Here is a 25,916-nt window from a genome sequence, read left to right as displayed (position 1 = left end):
TTTACCCTTGTATATGACCTCGTGGTGTGTGCAAGTGCAAGGATTGGGTGCACATATTACACTTGGTACCCGCTCGGTCATGTCGGGCCAACCCGAGTTCAAGGTCACTCTTGCTTCCATATTCTATATGGTACTTGCGTCGGTTTTCTCTGGTTCAGCTCTTGTATGATCAACACAAGCCAATACGGGTAATTATATCAGGTTTAGAAAGTAGGGTATCACATTTTCACCACTAGACTGCCAACCCCATTGGTTATGTTATGGTGAGTTGAACATGGTAGCAAGTGATGAGGTAGATGTTGTACATTTTATTTTCATGTTGATACGACGGGATTGATCACCCAATAAAGCGAGGACACGTGGCATTCGATGGAGGGACATGTGTCGCCCATCCGATAGAGGCCGCAAGGCTTCAAATCACATGAGGAGAAGATTCCCAGGGAGGGGTTCCCGGAACCCTAGACTGAGAAACCCTATAAAAGGGAACCGAAAAGGAATCTACAGGAGGTACGTCGACACCCACCATTACTCCTGTAAAAAACACTGTTCTGCTGGTCACTAACTTGGACATCGGAAGACTAATCCTAAAGATACCTCCGGGCCTTTGCCTTCTGTGCTTGTACAGGGTCGACTCATACTGATTTTCGACAGTAACACATGTCAAGTTATTTTCTTGTTTCTCAAAAAATAGAAAAAAGTTTGCTATTCCTTATAGGCTGTGAATAAGAAAATCCCTATGAATATGGAGTCTTGTGATTATAAATTATTATTTTAATAAGGATCGAGTTTCTCTATACCATGGATGTGGAATCCTTTCCCATCAGTAGTTCTATATCATTGCATTGCCTGAGGTATATCTTTTACTTTAACGAAAAAGCTAGTTTTTTTTTTCCTATTAATGTCCTTGTGTATAATGTATACATGTAAACCCAAATCAAGAATAGACCAAGCTTGATAATAGCCGGATTACAAATCGATAAAAAGAAATTAGAACAAAACCAATAACTTCTTTAACAGTTCGGTTTTGAGTTAGCCCAGTAAGAGATCAAAATCAATTCAACCCGATGGAACTGGACCAAACAGTCTAATTGAAACCCTTAAGTCCATGTCTGATCCATTGTCAGCAGCTGATTTCTTATTTGCAGGATTTTTCTCAAAGCCCAGATCTTGCAGTATGGCCAGTTATTGAGGATATTCGCTACCTCTACTCTTTCTTTGATGACTATCTTTTTTTTTTTGTGTTCCAAGGGAGGTTAACGTTATAGCTGATACCCTTGTTAGGGGGGCCCAATCCGTTACGGATAGGACTGTTTGGCTTATTTTCGATACTTGTTTGTCTATGCATGTGTTTCTAGACAACTTGAGTGTAATCCGTTATTCTCAATAAAACTCTATCGTCTTAACTGATACGGATTGGATCGGTACCAGTCTGGATAGGATAAATTTACCGCATTTTTTTAAAACCATTTTACCTTCATACCTTACCATTGGATCGATACTGGGGATCAATATCGGCCAATACTGATACTGATCGGGTCCGGGCGATCCTGACCGATCCGGTTTTTAAAACCATGATGCAACGTCATTAACGGTTACAATTGCCAATCTTCTTTCCCCTCCCTGTTCCCACTTCTTCATCCCTTTTTCACAAAAGCCATCGAAAGGGAGAAAAACGAGATCAAAAGCTTGGCTATTCTTTGATTTAGGGTTCGCAATCTTCAAATTTTTGGAAGAAATTGCTGATATGAACAATTAAGCTGCTCCCTTCTGCTTTGTTCGAGGTTACATGATCGGTGGGATGTCTAGCGTAAGTTGCTCGGAGAAGCTTTGGCGATGATGATTTCGCTGTGCTTTGAATCTAGCAAATTGAAGGACAAAAAAGAAGAAAAAGAAATCAATAAGGTGTGGATAGGGAAGTCGTTATTTTTTGCTTCTTAAATTTGTATGGATGTGCTCTGCTACCACTTGTCTGGTTTTTCTTTTCCCTGATTGATAGTCTTCTCCCCATCCCCACCCTTCCAATGGGTGACATGGGTTTAGGCCTATTGGTCAAGGCATCTAATTAATATCAAACTTCATCCAAGTGGCATATCAATGTTAGTTTTAGTTGATCTATGTAAATTGCTGAAAGACCTTAGAATCCCTTTTTTTCCCCTTGCGACTCGACTTGGACATCCATTTTTGGCTTATGATTGTTTTATTGATTCATATCTGCAGGAGAATCGCTTTTCAATGGTTAGTTGTAGCTAGTCATCCATTTTGTGAACCCTTTTTTAGTCGACCTAGGCACCCATTTGTCGTATATGATTCTTTTTTTGATTTCAACTGCTGGTTTCTTGATTGTATCACTTTACCATTTTTGTTTTATTTGGAGAAGCAGTTCTTTTATTGATTTCAAATGCTGGTTTATTGATTGTATCACTTCGCCATTTTTGTTTTATTTGGAAAACCACTGCTTTTATAAGTGATTTTGAGGGCAGAAGAATATCTTTATTGGTAGGTACGGTTGTCTTTTTTAGATAGTTCCCAGCCTTTTTTTTTTTGGTGGCAGATTTATCATAGGTTCAGAAAGGTAGAAGCCATATTTTTTTCCATCTTCACCCATGTTTGGAAGTCCTGTAGCAGTTCCTTCTTATAGTCCTCATCTATGACGTTCTGGTAGCAGGCCTGTTTTCTCAGACGATGGTAAGAGGAAGCTTCGAGTGGTACATGTGAAGAAAAAAAAAAAAAATCTCTCATGTTGCATTCTGTGGATATATTATGTGCAAGTCTAATTATGTTCAGGTTCCTTTAGGGTCAAGTGATCCAGGAAACAGCCTGAGGCATTTTCAACATCAACTAGAATTAAATGAAACGAAGGGTGGAAGTTTGCCATTGCATGCTACTACTATAATGCCATCCCCAATTTTTTTCTGGAGATTCAAGGTATACTTTTTGTTTTTTAATCAATAATTATGTTTTTTTTTTTTTTTCCCCCGTTGAATTCATTATGAAATGATGTCTGTTAGTCCATATGGATAATGCTTGTTGGCACATGGTACACCATTGTAGGCAAGAGGTGATTCCTTAGTGTCAATATGGGCAACGGTTAATAGGTATTAGAGAACAACAACAACAATGACAATAACTACTCAGCCTTTTCCCAACTAAATGGGGTCTGCTACGTGGATCCATGAGCGGATTAGAAAAAAAAAAAAGATGCACCACCACAGGGACAACAACATCCAAAACCTTATCCTAACTTAATGTGTCAGTTACATGGGGATTCCAAGCAAGGACGAACGTGAGGATCCATGCAAAAAGATTGATGGGTTATGGCTAATTATAATAAGTGCCGGCTGTCAATTTGAAGCACCACTACAAATCAGCCACAAGCTTATAACGGCAGACTATAATAAGGTACCGGCTGTCTACCTGAAGCACCATATAGATCAGTCAAGCCAAAGCGTCCTACATGCATTACGTCCACCACCAAGATAATCCATCACCCAACCTACTTTCATTAAAAAGGAGGAATGAGATAACGAATTCTTGATAGCCTCGATAAGCACGAAGGTAACAACTCAAACACACAACTCCACATTGAAAACTATGTAATCACACACAATTTTGCATTAAAAGCTAGATACACAACACACAACTCCGCAGTAAAGACTAAAATGCAACCCACAACTCGAGCGGTAGGATCTGTGAGTAGTGGTTCAATGCACTAGCATAAAGCCCGCTACCACAAGCAAACCAATTGCAACTCATGTGTGTTATGTCCACCACCAGACCTGCTACAATGTAATAAGGATTGGGTAGAGAAAACTCGATAGCCCCGCTAAGCACGAAAAATCGATGCACCACCATAGGGACATCCCACCTAAAAGCGGTCGGTTGCATGTATCTTTGCCCTCCAAACAACTCTGTTTAAGGTCATACTAGAACTTCAACTCTATTCTGTTAACATAGAGAAAGTACAAGAACTTTTCTCAAGTTTGTGCAGCATCCTTAGAGTTATAAATGATGTGTCCAAACTACTAAATAATTTTGGTAACTGTTAATATCTCTCTCACTTGCTAAGATGCATTCTTGAAGTAAATAATTGGAAATTGAATATGGCCTTTGCAGAGCTGTAAAAACCGAGGGGAAAACCCAGTGCTGGACTACTAGTAGACAAAGCCGTCTAATTATGAGCATTTCCCCTAGCATCTGGTTGAAGCCTAGTTGTCGAACCCTTCTTGGGTTCATTTAGGTTTCAGTGATAACCACCTTTTTATATTTTTTATTTTTTAAGCTTCCTTTCCTGTAGTGAGTTTTGTAGTGGGTTCTTTCTCTTTTCCTTCATTGCATGTTTTGCTCTTTTTCTTGGCGCCTGTTGTAAGATGATTGGTGCATGAACATTGTATGTCCTTGATGCAGGGGTGTTTATAACTTACTCCCAAATAAGGAAGAAAGGAAGGCCTAGTTGTCACGGACCAATTGAAACAAGCGTCCGTGCGACACTCGATAGCACATGATGGCCATGAGTAAGCCTAAACTAAGCGTCAAAAGCAAACAAAAGCACAAACATGCACACAGATGGTAGAAGGCCAAAGTAATTGCATTAACTGAAAGAGAGAATTACAACCTAGCTCTAAAGGGGTCACAAGGCGAAGTGTGTAGCAATGACAGACCTCAGGCCACAAGTGTAGGGCAGGCAACTGAGGGCTAGACTCCTTGACAACCTATCACTCCCCTACAAGGTAGTTATGCTTTTTAGGGATTTCCAGAAGGAGACATGACCCCCAAAAATGTCATACTAAACACTATTCACTTTAATTACAAAAATGCCACTAGGCAAAATCCTTGCCAAGGCTAGCCCTCAAGTTCCACCTATGCCATGACTGTAGGCCATGCGAACAGCGCTGGATGAAACAGTTGTGATATAGTTAGTGGCCACAATTTCAAGAAGAAGGCCCTTTCATTAATATGACGACATGGGGTTTTTTGAGCCCATTCATGGGCCTGACTAGTTAATTCCCCGGCCCCATCATGGGTTCTTTTATTTCTCTTAAGGACCCTTTACCTAGTAAAGAGAATTGTTCCCTTCTTGTTTTATGTTTCGTATTGGCTATGTAACTATGTTTTGATAGTTTTTTTTACATAGCCAAGGATTCTTTTCTTTTTAAATCAAAGCTTGTAGCCTATTCTAGGAATCCGATGATTTGTTCAATGAAGAAGGGCTATTGCCTTCTTGCTGCTGTGAGACTCAGATAAGGGTGGGAAACTCTTGGGATTGGAGGGATTCTGATCTAGGCCATTGGTGGAAAACCAAAGGTCATATCTTCTTCCCTCAAGTAAGTTTTCTTTCTCCTATTGTTATTGGTGTTTGCTGAGATTGATCTAACTTGGGTTTGGAAGTGTTTATCATCAGTTTTTATTGCTGTTTATAGCCTGTTCTCAGTGGGGATTAAATCATGGCCAAGGACCACCACCAAAGGGCTGGCAGCAGCCAGCAGCCCTATTTTGGGCCCTTTTTAGCTGGGGTTGATTTATGCTGTTGCGGAATCTGACCAGTAGGTTCTCTTCTCACTTTGGGCCTTTGGGGCATTAAAGTTCCCTTTCCTAGTGACCTTAGCTTCGACCAAGGTTTGAATCAGATCAGGTCTGCTGATCTGCTGATATAAGGATTATCCCCAAATCTGAGTTTTGGGTTTGATATTATAATACGGTTTCAACCGTTGATAGAAATCTGACGGTTAGGACATTGCAGTACTTTTGGATGTACTTGTTCTAACAGATTATGAACAGTGGCCAGAGTTTGACCTTCATCGGATAAGGTTGACTTTTGACATTGTCATTGACCTAAATTCTGTTTTAGGATTTGCTTGAGGTCCTGTTAAAAGGGGTGTGTAATCTAAACCTAGGGCTCATCTTATCTACACTCCACTATTCTTTCTTATTGGTGATTCTTCTCATCCTTACTCTGAAATTCACTTTTTGCCTAGGAGAGAGGGAGATGTCATCCCAGTTTAAAATCTATTAACATCCGTATATGTGTTCCAACCCTTGTTTACCTATGTTCAATAATTTTCTCAATGTTGTGTTGAAAAAGTTAGATGTCAAGTGAAGTGAAAAAAAGGAAAGGCAACTCTTGACTGGGTTTTTTTTATTGGAAGTGAAGTTACATTCATATGATTAATTTCTCTGAATGATTTTTCCCTGACTCCAAAACCAAAGGAAAGTTCTAAAGTCAAATGAATGAAAGTTTTGGGAGGGGACAAGTTGCATAATTCAAGGCATATTTACATCAGTTCTTTGCATTCCAGGCTTCCAGCCAAACACAGCAAATATCACTTTTTGAGTTGACTCCATTCCATAGTCACTACTTTTTATGATTTTCATTTGCTTTACATCTAATCAAACAAAGTCTGAACTCTCAGACAGGAAAATTAATTTTTTAATTGGATGTTTTTCTGCTAGAGGCAGTCACATTTTGCTCATGGTTTAATTGTGGTTGATATTCAAGGTACTCCTGTTTGTAATCTGGGGCTTCGGTTGTTGCAAGGTCAGTTATAATGCTTTCATATTTATACTGCACATAGGAGGTCCAGAAGTGTGAGAGATCTTTGAAAGTGATCAATTTGTTGATTTGATCTCAGTTGGATTTCTTTCTTAAATATGCAGATCGGTTGTGATTCTGTCATGAGAATGAGTGCTGATTTGCGGGATCTATTTCTATATGAGGCTTTTTTGTATTATAATCCTCTTCTTCTTGTAGTATGTTTTTTTTTTTTTTTTCTTCCTACTCCACTGGCCATGGGCTTCTTGAAATGTCTAAATTTGGGAGAGATGCTTGAGGCTTTCATTTCCTCATGCCTTAACTTTCATTTGATTTTGCAGACCATGATGGTGTGGCTTTGGGGAGTAAATCTATGGGTGTTTGCTCAGTCCACTATCAATTATGCCAAAATATTTGATCTTTCCCAGGATTATCTTACGCATAGAGAAATATGGAAGGTACTGTAGTTCCAAACTAGTATGCTTATTAGATATTCCTGCTCTTTTCTCAAAAAATTTCTTCTTCATTGACTTCTCTGGCTTTGACTTTAGATATATTCTGGATCTAATGATCTATTTTGTTTTACATATTTTTGAGAAACTTCTATCACTTTGCTGATTTAAGTTAGTTTTTACATGTTGGGTGTGATGCTTATTGCCCTAGTCTGGTCTCATTATTTAAGTTTTATTCAAAGTTCAAATTGTTGAGAATATAGAGCTGGGATTTCTTGTAATGATACTTTATCATTCGGGGGGTCATTACTAATTCTTCTTAAGTGCTGTCCTTAGTTGCTATTAGGGTTATTGCCCTTATTTTTTATTCTTCTTCTTCCTTTCTTCTATGCTGCACTAATCATTACCTGTTCCTATTTTTTCGCACAAATATACTTATCTATCCCACTTGTTGTCAACTTCTCTCTAAGATTCATTTGGAGCAGAAGTATGAAGGGTATGTGTATTGATGACATTTGATTTACTTTTCATAATTATGTTTCTGCCCTTTGTTGACAATTTAATTGTTAATTCAATTGGGGTGATGCAGTTGTTTTTTATTGTTAGTTTCTAAGTGCGAATGAAACTAGAGTAAGCCTTCTCCGAATTAGTTGGCCTTCGATACATGGATTTTTTTGGGGGTCAATTCTAATCCATAAAACTTTAGGTCCTTTTCTAGTTGTCCTTATCCTTTTGGAGCCCTTGGGTTGTAGAAATTGCTTCAATAATTGATCTTCATTGGACAAAATCTCACTGTCTTATCTCGCCAACTTTTTTATCGGAGCTTGTGAAGATTGATATCTATAAAGCTTTCAACTCCTTGAGATGGATTTCATTGCCAATGTCATGCACAAAATTGGTTCCCCCCCCCTGCTTTCATCAATTGGATTTCCCACTGTATTTCCCCGCCCCAAAAAAAAACTTCTCAGTGCTTGTCAATGGTCGGTTACTTTGCCTCTTCTATAGGTATCCATTGGGGCTGCCCCCTCTCCCCCTATATTCACTTTATCCCTTGAAGTCCTTTTCAGAAACATTCAAACCTGTATGGACCAACAACTTATCATTCATCTCCTGAAATGTAAGGCCTTAAAGTTTTCCCACCTTACCTTTATGGATTTGCCAATGAGTTAATGGTCTTCTCTAAGGCTGTCCCCTTATTTGTTGAGTCTTCTGTGGTCTGTTTGAGGCAATTTGAGCATATGCCAGGTCTCCACATTAGCAACAACTCAACCTTATCCCAACTAAATAGGGTCGGCTACATGGATCCCTACGCTCCAATCAGTTATTCAACGTCATACTTGATACAAGGCCTAAGCTATGCATTTATTTCCTCTCTTGTCATGCCCCGAACCTAGACCAAGCCACGATATTGTTCTCTTTGGGGCGAATCCCTCAAAGCTTTAAAATGCGTTATGGAAGGGGTGCTAGAGGTTATCAACTAGCCTAGTCTCTTCCCCTAGTCAATGTGGGAGTAAAGAGCATGCACACTTAATGCCTCTCCTGTTTCTTTCCTAACCTTCGGGGCTCAACGGATCTGAGCCGTTTCTTGGGCGTGACATTCTCACCCTTGTAGCAACGTGTCCTATTGTGGCCCCACACGATGCCGGGGTCCGCTCTGATACAATTTTTGGCACCCCAACCCCACACCAAGCCACGATATGTTGTGTCCAAGAAATGGCCCAGATTTGTTGAGTCTCGAAGGTTGGGCAAGAAACATGAGAGGCATTGAGGGGGCATGCTCTTTAGTCCCACATTGACTAGGGGGAAGAGATTGGGCTAGTTGATAACCTCTAGGTTGTTATGTGAAGCTTGAAGCTCTTATATGTATTCTGTGGTACGGATCTACCTGTTCTATATTTCTCCACCTTATCAGTTGGGCCTCCGATTGCCTCCCTAACGATAAGGGGGTATTGGGCTGAGGCAAATTAAAGATGTCAACTTTGCTGGTATCGTCAATTTAATTTGGAAGATAAATGGCCAAGATAAAATCATTTGGGTAGACCGGATCTACTCTAGGCTCCTCCGAAATTACTCTATTTGGACAACTCTTCCTTATCTCTGATGTTTTTTGGGTTTGGAGAAGGGTTATAAAGCTTAGATGACTTGGAAGATAACGACCAAGAAGAAAATCATTTGGGTAAACTGGATTTATTCTCTAGGCTCCTCCGAAATTACTCCATTTGGACGACTCTCCTTATGGAGCTATCGGCTCCTTGATTGATTATGGTGTCTCCACTAATTTATGTCCGGGACCATTGGTATCCTCAAAGATTCATTCATTTAGTCGGTGACAGAGCTATTTATAGTTTGGGTTTTGACAGGTTGGCCAAGGTTTTAGACATAATCCAACATGATAATTGGGGCGCGCCCTTCCTCCCCCAATGATATTCTTTTTGGTCTACTCCACTAGATATCCCTAGAAGGCCCTCTAGACGTGGTGGTATTGTTTCTTGGTCTGCCTTTTCCATGAGGTCTTTAGTTCCAACTTCCAATTTGGCTTGGGATCCTCTCCGATCTTATAACACGGTTCAACTTGGTTTGGTTTAAGTCCCACATCCCCCGCCACAGCTTCACAACATGGCGGGCCCTCTCTCATTGCCTCCCCACACTGTCTTTCCTTATTTGGAGGCACATCCCCTCTCCTTCTTCTTGCTTTGTTGGAATACCAATGAGTGCGTTGATCACCTCTTCTTCTGCTGCCCCTTCTTCTTTTCAATTTGGAATGACCTCCTTTCTAGATGTTGGCCCCGGAGAAAAATAATGGATTTGGGTGGACATGTCCTTTGGTAGTAATTTAGTCTGTGACCATGTGGGTAAACTACCTTTTTGTATATCATATCTGTATGGAGTGCAACTTCATAAGGTGGACTCTCAAAACTAGATCTTTCTAGCAGATCTGCGACACTATTCTTTTTTATGTCAAAAGCAATTTGTTTGTGATCCCATCTAGTTTTGTTAACTCACCTAGATTTAGGCTCATTGTTGCCTCTTGGTGTCTTCTCCACACGTTCTAGTGTGGGTGTGGTTATGTATTGTTGTATTTGTTATTTGTCTGTTTCTCCTCCTCCCTTCTTCTAGGGGGGCCCTTGTATTCTTTCTCCTTTTAGTAATGAATTTTTTATGCACCCAAGAAAAAAAGAAAACACTCAAAACTGCTTGCCTGCTAAAGTACCTTTCCCCTTTTTCCGTAGGGGACCAAATGCTGTCCCCAAGCATGGTCAACCAAGGAACTAGGGCAAAAACTGATAGACAACATATAGCCTAATATATGAAAATAGCACTGTAATTATTTCCTGTTACTTGTTTATCCTGTTGAAAAATCCATCTCTTGATTTTTCATTAAGTAAAATCTTTATCTCTTCTTCATCTTCAAAGTATTTATTCTGCCATAAGCATTTAGGTTTTATTTTAGATATTGATCAATTTATACTGGTTTAGATTCTTATACTAAAATATTCCCCATAATAACTTCTAGTTTATATTTTGATACTTGCAGTGTGCCACTTGGATGACAATCATTGTGCCAACAAGCATGACAGCTTACCTTTATCTTTATTCTCATGGAGAAGTATCATTGGCCGCATCACAACCAGTGTAATATCTACTTCATCTCCAGGCTTTAAAGTATTGGTCTGTATCATATCGTATTGGTGTCGGTGGGTACCGAAATGATACTTATCGTATCAATATCTTTAAAAGGGTTGCCATATGATAGGTTTAAAGTATCGATTTGTATCGTATCAGTATCGGTATTGGTATCGGTGGTATTGATATGATATGCGATTCTGATACTTTTAACCTTGTTCCTCTCTTAATGGTATCATGAATGATTTTTCTCAACTCAACTCAACTCAGCCTTATTCGAACTAAATGGGGCTGGCTACATGGACCTTTTTCTCCAATCAGATCTAATCCAGAGCCATACTTGCTACTAGTCCTAAGCTATGCTCGTCTTTCGTCACCACTTCTCCCAGAGCCATTTTAGGCCATCCCCTTTCTCTTTTAGCTCTTTCAATCTGAATCAAATCCCCTCCGTACGTAGAGCATTTAACCAATTAATGGCCTTCATTGCACATTCCCATGTCACTTCAAACAACTTTCTTGCTATTTATCATGTATTGGAACTACTCCTAAATTATTTCTAATTTGTTTATACCTTATTTTATCCTTTCTAGTTTTACCAGCCATCCATCTCAACATCCTCATTTTAGTTACTCTAAGTTTGTTTAAATGTTGTTTCTTAAGTGCCCAACATTCAATTCCATACATCATTGCTGGTCGTATAATTATCCTATAAAATTTTCCTTTGAATTTTAAAGGAATACGCCGATCACACAACTCTCAGGTTGCACCCATCTACCCCATCCCCTCTATTCAAATTGTTTGTGCACAATACTCTATTTCTTTTTCTTTTTTTATGATTGAACTTAGGTGCCTAGAAATTTCCTTTGTAGTACATCCCTATCATCAATTTTCACCATCCCACTTTCAGTCCTATTTGTTACTGACGTTACAGATCATTTACTCTATTTTTATTTTATTTATCTTAAAACCTTTTTTATTCCAAGGTTGATCTCCGTAAATCCAACTTATTCTTGTTTATGTTTCATCTGCCAAAAGAATATCAACAAAAAGCATACACCAAGGGATCTGATCATTAATGATTTCTTGGCTAATTTTTAATAATTGTTAATGCCAATCTTTCTTTTTGGTTTGTGGCGTGTTTGTGTGTGTGCTAGAGATGGGATTGAGGTGTAAAACATTTGCTGATCTTGCTTTGTTTCTTTAAAATGTCAACTTCCAGTTTTTACCTATGATTTGGATGTTATCCATTATGAGCTTGTTAATCTATGACTCAACTTGTTAGCACTATTTGGAATATGGTATGATTGTAAGATTTTCTTACCTTTTCCCAAAGAGTGGCATAATCCTTTCATTCCATCTTCTTGACTAATTCAGTGTCTTGGCGCAGACACTAACTTAACTAGCTGCCTTCTAGTCTATGCATAGTTGTCACATTGTCTTTGTGACCCAAGGCGTTGCCTGGACGCCTAAGTGATGCTTTGATCACTATGTGTCTATTTGAGGTGAGAGTCGGAGTTTCCATTGGTGGTTGCGTGAACCAAAGGATAAGACCTTTTATGTGGAGTACATTGCTTGTACTTCCAGAACAAGAGTACACAGGGCAATAGAACTGTAGTATTGAGTTGCTGGAATGTTTTGTGTAGAGGTCACTCGACCCATCAACCTACCCTAAATCCCAATATCGAAAATCTTCCAGCCCTCTACCTCTTATTTCCAATCTATCTTTGAAAATCGTTGACATTTTGACATCCCCTTTCCTAAAGATGACTATCTTCCCAGTTCCCATGCTTCACACCCACTCCTCAAAACTCTAAATTTCTCGTGGATTATCAAATTTTTAATGCCTTCTGCTTCTCAATTTTTTTTCAATTTTTGTTTTTTTTTTTCTTCTTGTTTGGTTATATGGAAGGAGAGAGGAATAAAAAAAAATTAATGATGAATTATACCTCTTCTACAAAGTTGCATGAGAATTTGGAGATCACTGTTGGTAGAGTGGGTATTATATTGTTCTGTTGATTAATGATTTGTTGTATTTATAAAATCTATTTGTTGATCCTTTATTTGTACGTCAGATGAAGCATGTTGAAGTTTAAAATTTGACTGTTACAGGTACTCTTGTATGCTTCTGTCATAATGATTTTCGTATTTCCTTTTGAAATCATTTATCTATCATCTCGCTACTACTTTTTAAGGACGCTTTGGAGGATAATACTTCCTGTGCAGGCAAGTTCTAATTGAGTAATATTTATTTCTCATCCAATTTTTACTTTTTAAGAACATGCTGCTTGCTACTTTTTCAAATATATATATATATATATATATATTGGAAGGATGCCATTGGTTTCTCCTCTATGCTTCTGTATTTGTCAAGGAAAAATTAAATATAAATTTATTCCCCTCACTTGAAAGTTTGTTCTATGACATCTGGTTCTCAGGTTCTAAGGTTCTAAGGAACAAAAGAATATGGAACAGGACCCTTTTTTTTTGAATTTGTATTCTTTAGATAGTATGCTAGAATTGCTACGATTTTCTGAAGCAGAATTCGTAACATCTACTATAATTTTATTGACATTGAGTGTCAAATTTCTTATGGTCTATATGGTGCTTTCCACTTGATCTAATGAATGCTTGATAAATACAGGTGATAACATTTTCTGACTTTTTTGTGGCTGATATTCTAACCTCTATGGCAAAGGTACACATCCAGTGTGTCCATATTCAATCTCCCCTTGATCTTTCTGTATGTCTCCCTTACTTTTGTTACCCTTACTTTTGTTAGAAAAAAAGGCCAGGAACTTTTGTGTTGCAGTAGAATGGTGTAATGGGTATTGGAATATTTTATGAGGCATCAGCAAAAATTTTGGTTTTTAGGGGCTGTGTGCTTTTGCAGGAATCTGCGATTTTACCTAATTCTGTCCATAAATTGCTAATATGTAGGCAATAATGAGATTATTTTAAGGCTTATGAGGAACAGAAAAAATAACAGTCTAGTATTACAAATTTCAGTGAAAAATGGAGAAATTTCAACTAAATGATTTCTTTCTGGTTTGATTGTACAGTGGTGCACTAAAAAAAAAGCTTCCCATCACTACTGAATCTTAAGTCAAACTGTGAATGGAAGGGGTGGGAGAAAAGACTGAAGAGAATCAAACTTAAAACGGGTGAAAAGGTCTTATATACCCTTGCATTGAGGATTGGTGAACCTATCAATTAATCTACATATGGTATCTGTGAGTACTTCAAGTTTCCCCCGAGTATCAAGGTCGTATTGACAATTACATTAGGCCCTCGAAGTCAACATTTTTGGCATTTTCTTCAACTATTTTTAGTCTATATTTTCCATTAGTTTTAACTTTCTTTCATAATTCTATTTTAGATTTGGTGTAGTAATTTATTTTTCCTTGGGGGAGGGTGTGGGAGATTTTGAAAAGTGTTAGAGCTACCAATCTTCAATTTATGCATTTACTTTTATGGGGTAGAGTGCTTGGTGATTCTAGTGATCCTTTCAAATCAAAATGTGATTTCTTTCTTTTGTTTTCTGTGCCTAAATCTGGTGGGATGTGTAACAGTTGCTGACAGGATTTCAAGCTAGTGTTATGCCGCAACCTCTAAGACCATTGTCAGGAGCAAGGGGGAACCCCTTCTCAAAGAGAAGACATTTGTCCTTGTCTCAATCTACATTCAATCAATGTTCCTCTGATCCGTTGATGATTTCGAGTCTCAAACTTTGTCTTTCGTTTCCAATGTGGATCAGAAGTGGATTTAGAAAACAAAGATCGCATCAAATTGGGATCTGAATGTGGTGGTGGTACATGGCCTAACAAAACTCATGAACTAGCGGCTGCTTTATGAATGTCTAACTATTATTACTACTATAAGGTTAAAACAGTGTAATATAGCAAAGGAAATCCTATAGTTACTTGTGGCTGTATAGGAAGCTGTACCAGGAAAATATATGTTTGGACCTCTTCTATCCCAAGAATTTTTTCTTACCTTTTTAGCTGCGGAGATGCTCTTTGTTTCATGCAAAGAATGCTTCTGACCCTTATAGCAATTTTTGAACATTTGTTAGCTCATACTGGTACATGTTCGCCGCATATTATTATTAGGTGATTTAAAAAAATGAAACAATCATTCTTATTCAGTTATTATGTCTTAACTATTTAATCTTCAGTGCCTTGCAGATTTCAAACCCATCCATTATGACATATATTGGCATTTCTTTGGAGTTAAGATTAGTATTTTAATTCTTTCATTGTGTTTGGTTGATTCATACGGATATAACTAAGCTGATGCCTCATTTTGTGGCAGGCACCTCATTATGTCTGATTCGATCCTAAAACCATGCTCATTGCAAAAAAAAAAGGCCTCTTAATTCTTTACATAAATATCTCTTATTGAACTTTTCTTCACTGCCTAAGAAGCAGTGGCATTTTATGTTCTACTTTGGAAATATAAAGACTTAATTCTGACGTTGGTGTGTTGTCTTTGACCATCTGTTCTTTTCACTCACATGGTATTGCTTGTAATTGATAATAATGTTCAGGTGCTTTCCGATTTAGAGCGTTCAGTCTGTCGAATGGTCCATCGACAGGTTAGTGTTCAAATTTGTGGTCGGATGGTTTGCATACTTTGAGTTAAAGATAGCTCCCAATTTCTTCCTCCAACAAAAATGAGTTGATACATGTTTCATCCTGTATAATGTGTATTGCGTTAATATGCTACATTGTCAATTCATTTTTTTTGCTTCAAGTTATCTTCTTTGTGGTATTCTTCAATTTATATTTGAATCCTTATGCAAATGACCATCTTTCTTACAGTACTGCAATGGCGATCCATGTTAAAACAACTAGAACTGAAATAATATAGTTAAGTGCTTTTCTCGGCAACCCACGACCACCCCCCCAAAAGAAAAAGGTTATTGTTTCTTGGCATGGATCTTGCGCCATCATCCATTGTATATAGGCCCATGTTTAGGTTGGCCCTCATATCTTTTCTCACAATTTTTACAACTTTTACAACTTCCAAAAAACTTCTGCTTGTGTTTATTCAATGAAAGCATTTAGATTTAGACCACTGAGGTTAACTGTTAAGGTATATCGTCATGTTGAATTAGGAGAGGCAAAACCATGTTCTTGGAAACCTGAAACCTGTTCGACGTCAATAAGGAAACATAAAAGGGAAAAAAGAATTACTGCTAAAGAATAAAAACTAAAGATACCTAATCTAATTACAATACAAACAAAATACGATCCCATAGTACATCACACTCCACAATAAGTAGACTTTTGACACTAAATACTTGCACAAATTATAAATGTCACCACAACACTAGAACATCACCGTAACTTCAACAGACATTTTTATTTGATTATGGCCCTTTTTTTGCCAACTTGTTTCAATAGCTTGGTGACACATCCCCTTAATGTAATGCTTCGATTAAAGTGGTAAGAATAGGTGGTATCCAGATCTAGAATGAGGGCATGAATAGTCTACAGGTGTGTAGTTTCCCTTGCAGGATAAGACATAAAAAAGGGATATATATATATATATAAGTGATTATCGTTTGGCAATTTTAAAGTATATTTGATGTGGGTAATATACCTGCTTCTTGGGCTGTGCCGGCCAGGAATTTAGCCTATCCACCACAAGATTTTAGAAGGCTGTGTGGGGACCAAGACTCCAAGTGGAGAGCCTGTGGAAGGAAGGTTGGCAATCTTCTGGAGAACTATCTCTTTGGCAGTTTGTTGGTGCGGCAGAGAAAAAGGTATGTGTGCATTCTTCTAAGCCAAGGAAGGGGCAGATAGTAAAGTTGCTAGGAAAGCTATGAGATTGATTCCCTCCTAGTGTTCCATGGTACCTATTTCCCCCACTTCCTTTTGGTAGGGGGCAAACACTTATAGTATATGGGCTGGTCCCCACCTGAATTTCTAACAAAATAGCAAAATTAATATTCATGTTGAACATGTTTTAAACTAGGTTGTTCATGTTTGACCTGCTTTACCTGAATATATTAAAGAGCAACCCAGTGCACAAGGATCCCGCTACTGCAGGGTCAGGGAGGAGCAAATGTACGCAGCCTCACCCCCTGCTTCACAGGAGAGGCTGTTTCCAAGTTTCAAACCTGTGACCAGCATGTTGCAATGGTGCAACTTAACCATTGCGCCACAGACTTGCCCACTCTTTACCTGAATATATTATACTTGTTATATGATTATCACAAAATGTGTAATTATTTAATATAATTAAGAGGACAATTAATTCTAAAACATGCTATTGTGAGGATTCAATCTCAAAATATAATGATCAAGGTGAAAAGCTCCTTCTGACTGAACCAATAATTGTGATTTTTTACTTTCAGAAACATATTAGTTATCTTGGTGTTTCGCATCTAGAAAAACCAGGTCTAGTTTTCTGAAATTTCAAACTCAGAACCATCCCGGCTTTTAATTCAGATGAGATTTTAGATAGAGAGAATTTCATGTTTTTAGACTGGTGAAACATGGTGAAGAGATAGTGGCTCATAACAATTGCACGTCTTCACAACTTACATGTCTGGCCTACATCTATTCTTCCTGAGTTGATAATGTTGATGGCCTTTGTTTGCTAAAACAAATGTTCCTCTCAATATGCAGGTTGCCACAATTGCATGGTTTGAAGCGAACTCTGTATGTGGTAGTCACTCTATTGCAATCCCTTTAGTTCTTGTTTTCCCTTATATGTGCCGTTTTTTCCAATGTCTTCGGCAACACAAGGATACTAAGGACAAAGCAGCCCTTCTGAATGGTAAGGACTCTTGGTCTCTTCTTCTTTCCGCTATTTATTAAGTACTTTTTCCTTCATTGTCAGTATTATTGTGAATTATGGCATGTATAAATTCTGGTATTATTAATAAATTGCAGTCAAATTTGATTCTTGGTTTCTTTAGTTACCATGTAACTTGTTAGGCCCATTCCTTGAGAATGTAGTGAATGTATTATATGATACACATGCTCACTTTGCTCAAAAGGGAATCATACTGCATTTTTAGGTTCCATATTCATTAGCCAAAACACCATTTTCCCTCCTTGATCAATATTCTGGTTAGGTGTGTAGTGCTCCAATGATGCTCAAATTCGGACTAAATATCACTGATATGATGCTGAATAAACCCCTAAAAGGATATTCCAAATTGAGACCAGATGATGTAGATAAGTCACTTGGGCTTATTTTATTGCAAATAAGCCTTGGGTTGTATTATGTATGTGTTGGGCCTTTGATCCCATGGGTTTTCTTTGAAATGGGCTACTTTAATGGGCCTAAAATATGGGTAGAAGGTAGAAAAACGGGTTTTATTCATTAGTTTAATTAGTTGCTATTTAATTCAATGAAGGCCCATTAGGCCATTAGTTGGTTGTAAAGTCCTATATGAACTATTAGTTAGTTAGTCCTACTCCATGTTGGAGTCATAAAGTTAAGTCCTAGTCCTATTTTGAATTTCTAGTTGTAGTAGGAGCGTCTAATCCTATTGGGAAACTAGCTCCTAGTTGTAGTAAGAGTGTCTAGTCCTATTGGGAAACTAGCTCCTAGTATTAGTATGATTGTAAACTTCCCCTCTATAAATAGAGAGGCATATGTCTCATTATTGGAGAGATTTTTGAATAAAAGAAAGTTTGCATTTATAAAAGAAAGTTTGCAACTAAATGCTTAGAGCAGCTGAGATAGCTGTGGGTGAGAAGCCCAGGCTGAGATAGCCACTTCCTTTATTCTCTTTCACCCTTCTCAATCCCCCATCCATTTTATTCTTCTTTTTTTATTTTATTTGTTGTAACATTTAAGAGGTATAATTCTGATTCTGATAAAAGTTTGCAGAAATTAGAACCGATCAGCAATCCTAGTGGGAATAGAGAGAGATTGATCTCCTCTCTTTCTCTCTTCTGTACTCTGTTCAGCCAAGTCTTCAATCAGGGTATTCCAGGCCTCATAAGGGTCCCATGATCCTTACGTAGTCATTGTTGGAAGCATTCAGCTACTATTCTTGAAGGTTCTTCTCAGTTTTCTTTCCTAGGTCAGAAAATCAAGAAAGCTTGTAACTTCACAACTAGCCGTCAGGATCCTCTCAACTTTGGGGGTTTTTGTACCCTCCCTAGGGACTATCTACACCCAAAAGCGCAGCTCAATCGGATTGCCACAAACCTGGCCGCACCTTTCTCTCTCCAGCTCTATAGAAGGTTTTTCTCTCTCCTATCGGGTTGGGTTTTTGACTGGTTTTGATGGTATTATTTCTTTGTTTCTTGCTCCTATTTGTATTGTTTGGAGTTATAAACTGTGGAGTTAGTTACTTATAATCTATTTCTGCATTACCAAACTTTAGAAATATGGCCAAAATCAATTTTGCCAGAGTGCCAAAAATCTTGACAGCTTTGGTCAATTTCTCCAACTTAAGCAATTCAATCTTCAAACCATAAAACCCAACCTACAATCACTCAAAAAATACCCTGAGTTGATCCTTCAAAACATGTGATTAATCACAATCAATCAAACTTCCATTCAAAATCAGCAAGCTCGGGGATGAAACCACCCCGTCTAAGAAATCGTGGATATGAAGAACCAATAACAACCAAATAAGAGGAAGGGGCTGTTACTAGTCATACAGTGATAGCAAATAGTGATTTGCTTGTTTAGGGATCAAGCTCTGATACCATGTAAAGAGAAAAGAGAAAGAGAGAAAGGGTGGATTTGCTTATGCCGTTTGAGGCTTGGTCAGCTCCTTCTAGAAAGAAATCGGTCCCCACTCCCCTTGGACAGAAGTTGGTCTCTGTTGCTCCTGGCTGGTTATCCCTTCCTCAAAGCACATATCTTCCACTTCCAATAGAGTAATCAGAGGCAACACATCTTCCACTCTAGGTTACTCCCCTTGAAGAGGTGCAGGATAATAAGCTTCACATTCATGGAACACAACATCCATGGTAATGTCAAATCATCTCGTGGGAGGATGATAAATAACAGTGACACGCCTTTTGAGTAGGAGAATAGCCAAGGAAGAGGCATCATATCCCACGATGGCTAAACTTCCCATGTTGATGATTGGCTGCAAAGGCCACACACCCAAACACTTTGGGAGGTACAACAAAGGAAGAACAACCCATCAAGACCCAATAGGACAACGAGAGGCCAATACATGAGAGGACATTTGATTAATTAGATAGGAGGCAGAGAGCACAGCATCACTCCAATCATGGTTTAAGATCTCGGTCTCGCCCCCCATCTCGTTAATCCAAAAAAGAGAGATCTCGCCAGATCTCACCGAGATTATGTGTTTTTTCGCGGTCGACTCGGTGGTCATATGGTCTTTATAGTCCCTGAAACTAGGTAATTACCCTATTTTAGGACTTTTAAACACAATGAGAATATCAGTTTTTTAAAAATCAAACTTAAAATGGTACTTTGACTTCATACCCTATGTAAGTAGTCTCTGGCTCTTCGGACCCTAGGCTAGTATGCTCTATTCTACAACCAACACATGAAATGACATAAGATAGGCTACTGATGATGTTTCGATGAAAAAATGGGTTTGAGAATTTATTTTTTTAATCTAAAATGGTTCTTGAAAGAAAAGCAACTCCAAATGTGGATGAGGAGGTAATATTCTCTACTCTTTAAGCTTCAATGAGTGTAGAAATGGAGATCCTCAAGCAAAAGCACCAAAATTCTTGTCCCTTAGTGTTTTTTCTTCAAAAAAGTAGAGAGAGGGGAGATCTTGTTGTTTTTCAATCTTGCCTGTGTTCTCGTCTCGCTAATCTAGAAAAAGAGATCTCATCGAGAGCTCGCCGAGATCTTGAACCATGACTCAGTACCAAGGGGGAACATGAGTCTCAAACATCAGGCACCTGGCTGCCTCCAATAGGTGGCGGTTCTTCCTTTTTGTGTCCGCATTCTGAGCAGCGGTGTTCTAGACAACTTGTCTGATGTAGAATCTCTTGGTCAGCTAAGTACACTTGGAATTCCCATCAGTGTATTCAGTGCCATTATCAGTGTGAAGAGTCTTGACCTTAGCATCAAATTGTGTTTGAACCATCTTATGAAATTGCTGAAAACATGGGAATACATCGCTCTTCTGTCTTAACAAATATACCCAAGTAGTACGACTAAAGCAATCAATAAAGGTCACAAACCACTGGTGGCAAATGATAGAAACACAATAGGAGGGTCCCCAAACATCAATGAATTAAAGCAAATGGAACTAAACATCAATTATATGGAATGGGTAAACAGATCTAGTTTGCTTGGAAAAAACACAAACATCACAAAAGAAATTGTTTGGAGTACATTTTGTTAATAAATCAGGAAATAACGTAGCTAAAATGCATAGGGGGGTAACCAAAATGACGATGCCACAGATAAAGTTCAGTTAAGGCAGAAGTAGATGCATCCAAAATCGAATTCTAAGAAGTCAGTAATGTGGGAGACCGATCAAGCATGTGCAAACCACCCACCACTTTACCATTGCCAATCGTATGTTCGGTTACCAGGTCCTGAAAAAGGCAATGAGCAGGAAAGAACGTTACTTTGCAATTAAGATCCCTTGTAATATTACTAATTGAAAGAAGGTTAGTAGAAAATTTGGGAACATGCAATACAAATGACAAGGAAAGTAATGGACTAGGTATGATGGAACCCACTTCCAGAAATAGAGGAGAGGGAACCATCAACAACACGAACTTTATGGTTACCTGACAGAGGAGAGTAAGCATCAAAGAATTTAGGGGACTCAATCATATGGTCAGTGGCACTGGAGTCGATAATCCAAGAAGGAGATTCAATCGACACACAATGTCCACCAAACAGAATACCAGAGTGGGAAGGATCAGAATCAGATGGTGCTGGGCTGCTGGCAGGAAGTAGTTGAAGCCGCAGAGGAGGAAACCATATCGAGTTTGGTCATCAGTTGACGTAGAGTCTATAACACCTCGTGATTAACTGAAGAACCCGAGGGAGTATCATCAGAAACCTGATTTGTAGCAGCATTGGGTCGTCTTTGTCCACGACCACGGGAATTGGCTGGCTTACCATGCAATTTCCAGCAACGATCCTTGGTATGGTGTTCCTTTCCACAATAATCACATTTTACAGGCTCCTTGTCAATGGTTCCACGGGGATTTTCTTGAGGGCCATCCTTGGATTGAGTCCTTGATCTAGAGTAAAGGGCAGAGTGATCCTGTATAACAGGAGAAAGCATAGCAGTGTAACGGGTATCCTCAGATTGAACCAAAGGCATAAGCCTGTTCTAGAGATGGGAATAGAGCCCTACTCAAAATATGGGCTCGAGTCTGATCAAACTCAGTATTGAGTCCAACAAGAAACACGCACATGAATTTTATCCTCCTCCTTTGCAATGCTAACAATCAGTTTCACGTGTAAGAGCAATTTCTTTATAAAAAACTAACTCTAGCGACATACTCGTAAAGTAGAGTAATACTGGGACAAAGAGAGTTCCTCCTGTTTAGTGTCATGGATCCTCTTTCTCAACTCATAGCACTGGGCATCATTGCCAACCTAAAAGTAGGTTTCCTTGGAAGTTTTCTAGATCTTTGTAGCATTATCTAGTATGAGGTACCCTTGAGCAATAGTAGGATCCATGGAATTGATAAGATAAGACATAATAAGATAGTTGTCTGTCTCCATTTGGTTTGAGTTTGATTAGCAACAGTAGGCTTTGGTGTACCCCAGTAATGTAGCCAGAACAACCTCGAGCATCAATAGCCAAGAAGCAAGAATGAGACCACATTAGGTAGTTACATCAAGTTTAATGGAGCTAGGAAGGTATGAAAGGAAATGGAGATGAGTATCCCATTTAGATCCAGTGAGTGTAGTAGTTACTTTAGACATGGTTGCTAATCAAGAGATGGGTCTTAGACAATGTCCCTAGGAAATCACCAGAATCTTTAACAAGAAGGGAACAGATTCCTGGTATAGATCATCTCACAAAAGGGACAACTTGGCGCCAATCCTTGGGGGGAAGATCACATACAACCGTCTAGGAGAAGGTGAGATGTTGAAGCGATGGCGCAAGGCGTGAGAGGCGCGGTGGGCAGGGACATAGTGTAGGGTTGAGTAGAGAAGAGAAAGGGCGGCAGGATTAGGATCCCAATGGTGATCCTAGCTCTGATACCATTTCGATTTGGGGAATTGAGCTTATATCTTGTAGAGACCAGCCCTACTTTATTTATAATGATGCAGAGAATGTTCTAGACTATTACAAAGACCAACAAAACCCTAAAGGACTTGAGAACCCATTTGGACTTTAAAACATCCCATAAAACCCTATTATTACAACAGTTTTAGATATTAAACCATCGTAGTTGTGACATTTCATATCTTTGAATTTACATCTCATACATCAGATTTTTGCATGTTGAATTCTATATAAGAAAATTGTGTTGATATGTGTATTACCATGATGACAAATTGGAGGTGGAGTAAGCAAAAAGCCTTAATGTTGGCAAGAAGCTAGGTGGTCTTGAATATGTTCCCAATGTTTTAAGTGAGCATAAGAAATTAATTGATGTAATTCCAGGGGTTCTCATGTCAACATGCTACTATTTTTTTATATGAGAATTGTTAAGCTTTTTCCATTTTTTTTTTTCCCTTTTCAAATTTAATTCTGACATGCTTGCTTCAAAACGTGCATTAATTCAAATCTTTGGTTCCTCATGACTGCAGTTTTAGCTTTTCTACATTCATGGTTGTGAATATCCTATTTGTCCTCAGTTAATTTTGTTATGCCCTTGTTTTGCTTTTCTTCAGTGGCACGATAATGGTAGATGAAGGCATGGATGTTCTTGTTTGGATTATATTGAACACTGAACATCCTTTATTATGTTAATCTTTTATTTTTCTAATGCTGGGTTTTATGTGATTTTCAGCTTTAAAATATTCCACCGCAGTCCCTGTGATGTTTCTTTCAGCCCTTAAATATCATGTCTTCCCTGATAAGTGGATTAACATCTATCACCCCCTATGGCTTCTCTCAAGTTTCATTAACTCGTTGTATTCTTTTTACTGGGATGTGACCCGGGATTGGGATATGAGGTATGCACAATTTTCTTTTAGCCCATTATAAATGCTTCATTTGTACTATGATAATTTTTCATGTTGGACACCGGTCAACAGCGTGAGATGATTCGTCAGTTTCCTACTAGGTTTTGCCTTGGAGATCTCCTATGTCAAAATCTGAATTCGGTTATGGAATTTGTTTCGATGATCAGTAATGGTCCAGACAAAGTCCATAGTGGAATGATGTTTGAGATTTAAAATGTAACCGCAAGCGTACGGATCAGTGTAGCTACGGGTCGAACACAAGGAGAGCAGCCACTTTATTTTTTTATTTCTTTTAATAATGCGAAAGTGAACTGATTAATGGTTGTGATCTAATTCTAATTACCGTCCTAAACATATGTATCTAAAATAACGTCCTAACCATTCGTCATCTAAGAATTTAAAGACGTAAGCCGCACAATTAAAATTAAATAAATAAATAACTGAAAATAAACAACGCACGCAATTTAAAAAATAAAAAATAAAGGAAAAAAATGCTGAAATAAAAATAAAGTAAAAGAAAGGGGATAAAGCTAGAGAGAGACTCACAAGTAGGTTTCTCTACTTAGCCCGAGGGATGCATCATAATATGAGCTTCCCTACTTGACTAGAGAGTCACTCTTACAAGGGTTACTCTACTTGGCTTTNTAGGCCCAAAATATGGGTAAAAGGTAGGAAAATGGGATCTTGTTCATTAGTTTAATTAGTTGCTATTTAATTCAATAAATGCCCATTAGGCCATTAGTTGGCTGTAAAGTCCTATATGAACTATTAGTTAGTTAGTCCTACTCTATGTTGGAGTCATAAAGTCAAGTCTTAGTCCTATTTTGAATTCCTAGTTGTAGTAGGAGTGTCTAGTCCTATTGGGAAACTAGCTCCTAGTATTAGTATGATTGTAAACTTTCCCTCTATAAATAGAGAGGCATATGTTCCATTATTGGACAGATTTGAATGAAAGAAAGTTTACATTTATGAAAAAAAGTTTGCAACTAAATGCTTAGAGCAGCTGAAATAGCTGTGGGTGAGAAGCTCAGGCTGAGATAGCCACTTCCTTTATTCTCTTTCACCCTTCTCAACCCCCATCCGTTTTATTCTTCTTTTTTTATTTTATTTGCTGTAACATTCAAGAGGTATAATTCAGATTCTGATAAAAGTTTGCAGAAATTAGAACCGATCAGGAATCCTAGTGGGAATAGAGAGAGATCGATCTCCTCTCTTTCTCTCTTCTGTACTTTGTTCAGCCAGGTATTCAATCAAGGTATTCCAGGCCTCATAAGGGTCCCATGATCCTTACCTAGTCACTATTGGAAGCATTCAGTTGCTGTTCTTGAAGGTTCTTCTCAGTTTTCTCTCCTAGGTCAGAAAATCAAGAAAGCTTGTAACTTCACAACCAGCCATCAGAATCCTCTCAACTTTGGGGGTTTTTGTACCCTCCCTAGGGACTATCTACACCCAAAGGTGCAGCTCAATCGGACTCCCACAAACCTGACCGCACCTTTCTCTCTCCAGCTCTATAGAAGGTTTTTTTCTCTCCTATCGGGTTGCGTTTTGGACTAGTTTTGCTCCTATATGGGTATTATATCCTTGAGGGTTTATTTGATTGTATTATTTCTTTGTTTCTTGCTCCTATTTGTATTGTTTGGGGCTATAAAATGCAGAGTTAGTTACTTGTAATCTACTCCTGCATTAAGTGGTATCAGAGCTACGGTTGAAGAAAGCTCCAAACAATCTATCAGGGCCTAACCGAAGATGGTTCCATCAGTTCATTACTTCGCTGGACAAAAGGATACATTCTACATCCTTGATTGGTTAGATTCTCTGGAGGAATATTTTGACTACTATAACTTGACAGAGACATAAAAGCTTCAAGTTGTTTGTTTTCGGTTGATTGGTCATGCTAGAGATTGGTGGAGAGTCCATGAAAAGCGACTCCAAGTTCGAGGACATGAGCCTAGGACTGGGGAAGAGATGAAGTATGAGTTAGTGACACAATACCTCCCTGTATATTTCCAAAGAAGGCTCTTCCCTCCATAGGATTCCCATCAGAATACATCCACTGCTGCCCAATCTAATGATCAGCCACATTATTTTCATGGGGAATTCCTTGAATGGATGCGTGAATTGGACATGTACTTTGACAACCATGGTTTTAAGTATCGGTGCGTATCGTGCCGTATCGGCCGATACGTATCCGTATCGGTAGGCATCGGCACGATACATACCGATACGCTACGGGG

General features: G+C 38.5%; 1 protein-coding gene across 12 annotated transcripts; it reads left to right on the top strand.

Moving 5' to 3' along the window:
• Nucleotides 1-1,585: 1,585 nt before the first annotated feature.
• Nucleotides 1,586-23,990, top strand: LOC122069839 (SPX and EXS domain-containing protein 5-like). Of its 12 annotated transcripts, none has more exons than XM_042633932.1 (12): nucleotides 1,590-1,902; nucleotides 2,552-2,685; nucleotides 2,785-2,925; nucleotides 6,494-6,532; nucleotides 6,652-6,744; nucleotides 6,868-6,984; nucleotides 10,514-10,609; nucleotides 12,712-12,825; nucleotides 13,244-13,297; nucleotides 15,149-15,196; nucleotides 17,238-17,388; nucleotides 23,508-23,989. In XM_042633932.1, exons 2-12 carry the CDS (start codon nucleotides 2,683-2,685, stop codon nucleotides 23,702-23,704), a joined length of 1,053 nt encoding a protein of 350 aa, XP_042489866.1. In that variant the 5' UTR covers nucleotides 1,590-1,902; nucleotides 2,552-2,682; the 3' UTR covers nucleotides 23,705-23,989. The 12 variants fall into 12 exon arrangements, 6 of the variants coding, with proteins under 6 accessions (XP_042489859.1, XP_042489872.1, XP_042489878.1 ...); XM_042633966.1 differs by having other exon boundaries at nucleotides 2,795-2,925; nucleotides 23,508-23,987; XR_006137572.1 differs by lacking the exons at nucleotides 2,552-2,685; nucleotides 23,508-23,989 and adding an exon at nucleotides 14,172-14,410 and having other exon boundaries at nucleotides 1,586-1,902; nucleotides 17,238-17,328.
• The last annotated feature ends 1,926 nt before the right edge of the window (nucleotides 23,991-25,916 follow it).

This window comes from Macadamia integrifolia, chromosome 2, assembly GCF_013358625.1.
Source record: "Macadamia integrifolia cultivar HAES 741 chromosome 2, SCU_Mint_v3, whole genome shotgun sequence".
Taxonomy (NCBI): domain Eukaryota; kingdom Viridiplantae; phylum Streptophyta; class Magnoliopsida; order Proteales; family Proteaceae; genus Macadamia; species Macadamia integrifolia.
This window is presented reverse-complemented; position numbering and strand designations above follow the sequence as displayed.

Excerpts from the sequence above, each read along its gene's own strand:
- LOC122069839 (XM_042633925.1), top strand. The coding sequence starts at position 1,834 with ATGATGATTTCGCTGTGCTTTGAATCTAGCAAATTGAAGGACAAAAAA. Across the intron at positions 10,610-12,711 it reads CATTGGCCGCATCACAACCA|GTACTCTTGTATGCTTCTGT; the intron begins GTGTAATATCTA and ends TGACTGTTACAG. Across the intron at positions 17,389-23,507 it reads CAAAGCAGCCCTTCTGAATG|CTTTAAAATATTCCACCGCA; the intron begins GTAAGGACTCTT and ends TGTGATTTTCAG.